This window comes from Entelurus aequoreus, linkage group LG20 (genome assembly GCF_033978785.1).
Source record: "Entelurus aequoreus isolate RoL-2023_Sb linkage group LG20, RoL_Eaeq_v1.1, whole genome shotgun sequence".
Taxonomy (NCBI): domain Eukaryota; kingdom Metazoa; phylum Chordata; class Actinopteri; order Syngnathiformes; family Syngnathidae; genus Entelurus; species Entelurus aequoreus.
In genome coordinates, this window is record NC_084750.1 from 22,914,104 (window position 1) to 22,919,103 (window position 5,000).

Consider the following 5,000-nt stretch of genomic DNA (forward strand, 5'->3'; position numbering starts at 1 on the left):
CAGGAATAGGTGTGTTTTGAGTCTTGATTTGAAGAGGGATATTGAGTCTAAGTTACGAAGGTCTGGTGGGAAAGAGTTCCAAAGATGTGGGGCAGAGCGGCTGAAAGCGCGGTGCACCCATGGTGGACAGTTTAAATAAGGGGAAAGTGAGATGGATGAATGAAGAAGATCTTAGGGAACGTGAGGGCGTGGCGACATGGAGCAGGTCAGAGAGAGGTTATGGATGGCTTTGAAAGTGAGGAGAATTATTTTAAAGTGGATAAATATATATATATATATATATATATATATATATATATATATATATATATGTGTGTGTATATGTATATAAATGTGTATATATATATATATATATATATATATATATATATATATATATATATATATATATATATATATATATATATATATATATATATATATATATATATATATATATATATCCATCCATCCATCCATCCATTTTCTACCGCTTGTCCCTTTTTGGGGTTGCGGGGGGTGCTGGAGCCTATCTCAGCTGCATTCGGGCGGAAGGCGGGGTACACCCTGGACAAGTCGCCACCTCATCGCAGGGCCAACACAGACAGACAGACAACATTCACACTCACATTCACACACTAGGGCCAATTTAGTGTTGCCAATCAACCTATCCCCAGGTGCATGTCTTTGGAGGTGGGAAGAAGCCGGAGTACCTGGAGGGAACCCACGCAGTCACGGGGAGAACATGCAAACTCCACACAGAAAGATCCCGAGCCCGGGATTGAACTCACGACCTTCGTATTGTGAGGCACTAACCCCTGTACCACCGTGCTGCCCATATATATATATATATATATATGTATATATATATATATATGTATATATATATGTATATATATATATATATATATATATATATATATATATATATATGTATATATACATATATATATATATATATATATATATATATATATATATATATATATATATATATATACACACTACCGTTCAAAAGTTTGGGGTCACCCAAACAATTTTGTGGAATATCCTTCATTTCTAAGAACAAGAATAGACTGTCGAGTTTCAGATGAAAGTTCTCTTTTTCTGGCCATTTTGAGCGTTTAATTGACCCCACAAATGTGATGCTCCAGAAACTCAATCTGCTCAAAGGAAGGTCAGTTTTGTAGCTTCTGTAACGAGCTAAACTGTTTTCAGATGTGTGAACATGATTGCACAAGGGTTTTCTAATCATCAATTAGCCTTCTGAGCCAATGAGCAAACACATTGTACCATTAGAACACTGGAGTGATAGTTGCTGGAAATGGGCCTCTATACACCTATGTAGATATTGCACCAAAAACCAGACATTTGCAGCTACAATAGTCATTTGCCACATTAGCAATAGTGTATATATATATATATATATATATATATATATATATATATATATATATATATATATATATATATATATATATATATATATATATATATATATATATATATACACTACCGTTCAAAAGTTTGGGGTCACATTGAAATGTCCTTATTTTTGAAGGAAAAGCACTGTACTTTTCAATGAAGATAACTTTAAACTAGTCTTAACTTTAAAGAAATACACTCTATACATTGCTAATGTGGTAAATGACTATTCTAGCTGCAAATGTCTGGTTTTTGGTGCAATATCTACATAGGTGTATAGAGGCCCATTTTCAGCAACTATCACTCCAGTGTTCTAATGGTACAATGTGTTTGCTCATTGGCTCAGAAGGCTAATTGATGATTAGAAAACCCTTGTGCAATCATGTTCACACATCTGAAAACAGTTTAGCTCGTTACAAAAGCTACAAAACTGACCTTCCTTTGAGCAGATTGAGTTTCTGGAGCATCACATTTGTGGGGTCAATTAAACGCTCAAAATGGCCAGAAAAAGACAACTTTCATCTGAAACTTTATTGAGTCTGCAATAAAGTTTGATGAATACCGGGGTAGAGCGGAATATACGTTAGGTCAGGAAAAAACACAGAGGCTATATCATCCCTACAAGCCTGTTTCACAGTTTTCCCTGCTCGTCAGGGGATTTTATAACATCCCCTGACGAGCAGGGAAACCGGACATTTTGATGTCACTGCTGCTCTGTATTAAACATAAAATAGGTGGGAAGTAAAAGGGCTTCATCCAGTAGTGCCATTCATCACTGAGGACCTCTTTGATTGGTCAATAAAAATAAGTTGTGATCAAAAGTGAGGATGATGAGAACCACTAGTCTAGAAAAGAAGCTGTCATTAGCAAAATGAGATGCTGTGTGGGTCATGTGACTGTGTGGCAGCCATCTTTATGTGGACCGACACTGTCTGCCATGACTTCTGCATCTTGTCCGTGTGGTCGCAGCCTGAAGCTGGCGCCGCCTTCTTGTGGTCCCGGGAGGAGTTTTGAGTGCGACAACAAGCGTCTGAGCGCCTCTGTCGGGGCGCAGCTGGACAGGAAGCGCTGATGTCTCCGCCGGGTTATTTCAGTCCAAGCAAAGGGTCTCATTTGGCAACTTGGAGATGCTATTTTGAGGGCTGCGATGTGTGATTAATTAGAGGTGTGGGAGGAATGTCAGAGATGCTACGACGCACAAGATTCTCACTCGACTAGGTCGGCATTTTTATTTTTTTTTGTGAAAGTGTGGAACAGTGAGCCTCTCATCAAAGTGGAACCCTCTTAAGTCGGTCCTGCTTATGCCAAAAACCCGCCTATGCGGACCAAATCATCAAGTCCTGGTCCACCATCTTCTTGTTATTACGAAGAAAGCTTTTGTCCACTGTGTTACATGGCCTTTCCTTTTAACAACAAACGTTTGGGAACTGAGGAGACCAATTGTTGAAGCTTTTCAGGTGGAATTCTTTCCCATTCTTGCTTGATGTACAGCTTAAGTTGTTCAACAGTCCGGGGTCTCTGTTGTGGTATTTTAGGCGTCATAATGCGCCACACATTTTCAATGGGAGACAGGTCTGGACTACAGTCTAGTACCCGCACTCTTTTACTGCGAAGCCACGCTGTTGTAACACGTGGCTTGACATTGTCTTGCTGAAATAAGCAGGGGCGTCCATGATAATGTTGCTTGGATGGCAACATATGTTGCTCCAAAACCTGTATGTACCTTTCAGCATTAATGGTGCCTTCACATATGTGTAAGTTACCCATGCCTTGGGCACTAATACACCCCCATACCATCACAGATGCGCCTATAACAGTACCAATGGTTCTTTTCCTCTTTGGTTCGGAGGACATGACGTCCACAGTTTCCAAAAACAATTTGAAATGTGGACTCGTAAGACCACAGAACACTTTTCCACTTTGCATCAGTCCATCTTAGATGAGCTCGGGCCCAGCGAAGCCGGCGGGGTTTCTGGGTGTTGTTGATAAATGGCTTTGGCTTTGCATAGTAGAGTTTTAACTTGCACTTACAGATGTAGCGACCAACTGTAGTTACTGACGGTGGTTTTCTGAAGTGTTCCTGAGCCCATGTGGTGATATCCTTTACACACTGATGTCACTTTTTTATGCAGTACAGCCTGTGGGATCGAAAGTCACGGCCTTGACACTTACGTGCAGTGGTTTCTCCAGATTATCTGAACCTTTTGATGATATTACAAACCGTAGATGGTGAAATCTCGAAATTCCTTGCAATAGCTCGTTGAGAAATGTTGTTCTTAAACTGTTCGACAATTTGCTCACGCATTTGTTCACAAAGTGGTGACCCTCGCCCCATCCTTGTTTGTGAATCACTGAGCATTTCATGGAAGCTGCTTTTATACCCAATCATGGCACCCACCTGTTCCCAATTAGCCTGTTCACGTGGGATGTTCCAAATACGTATTTTATGAGCATTCCTCAACTTTCTCAGTCTTTTTTGCCACTTGTGCCAGCTTTTTTGAAACATGTTGCAGGCATCAAATTCCAAATGAGCTAATGTTTGCAAAAAATAACAAAGTTTCTCTGTTCGAACTTTAAGTATCTTGTCTTTTCAGTCTATTCAATTAAATATAGGTTGAAAAGGATTTGTTTGATTTACTATTTACACAATGTGTCAGTAGTGATTAAATAAGAAACTCACAGCGATGGCGTATCTGGTGATGTTTCTGCTCTCGCACTCCAGCAAAGCGTCGGGCAGCTCCTCGCCGTCATGTGACTCTCCGTCCGTCACCACGATCATCACCTTGGTGGCTCCATCTCTGGCTCCCCGCTCAGCGCTGAAGGCCTCCGTGCTGCAAACGCAAAGAAGAAAAAAAAAAGTCAGTGGAGGAGTGAAAGGGCCTGAGGGAGAAGGAAGGGAATGTGCTGGATGTGGTTCTTTATGATATGACATCAGCACTAGATGGCCTTAATAACAAACATAATAAACACCATCTACAGAACTAAATATGACAAAAACACTATAAATAGACCTAAATATGGCATAATAAACACTATATATACACCGAAATGTGACACAATAAACACTATTTACAGACCTAAATATGACATACAAAACAATATCTTTAGACCTAAATATGACATAATAAACACTATCTAAAGACCTAAATATAACTAATAAACATATGTATAGACATAAACATGATATAATAAACACTATAGACCTAAATATGACACAATAAGCACTATCCATACACCTAAATATAACTAATAAACATGTATAGAAATAACATGATATAATAAACACTATAGACCTAAATATGACATAATAAGCTCTATCTATACACCTAAATATAACTAATAAACATATGTATAGACCTAAACATGATATAATAAACACTATAGACCTAAATATGACATACTAAACACTAGCTACAGACCTAAATATGACTAATAAACATATGTATAGACATAAACATGATATAATAAACACTATAGACATAATGATTGTTTGGCGCCCAATAAAAGACTTGATGGAGGATTCTTCAAAAGCAAGGCTTCAGTCAGCAGATGTTAAAGCAGCATAAATCTACTGGAGTGTTTAGTGTTTATTTTGA

General features: G+C 38.6%; 1 protein-coding gene and 1 long non-coding RNA gene across 3 annotated transcripts in view; one reads left to right on the forward strand and one right to left on the reverse strand.

Moving 5' to 3' along the window:
* Positions 1-4,256, forward strand: part of LOC133636052 (uncharacterized) — a 13,401-nt gene extending 9,145 nt beyond the window's left edge. Inside the window, exon 3 of the long non-coding RNA XR_009822170.1 lies at positions 4,127-4,256. This is a non-coding gene — a long non-coding RNA (uncharacterized LOC133636052). The remainder of the gene's footprint in view (positions 1-4,126) is intronic.
* itga10 (integrin, alpha 10) overlaps positions 1-5,000 on the reverse strand; it is an 84,055-nt gene that overhangs the window by 32,670 nt on the left and 46,385 nt on the right. For both annotated transcript variants that reach the window (XM_062029658.1, XM_062029659.1), the window contains exon 8: positions 4,085-4,235. In XM_062029658.1, coding sequence (XP_061885642.1) covers positions 4,085-4,235 — 151 coding nt within the window. The remainder of the gene's footprint in view (positions 1-4,084; positions 4,236-5,000) is intronic.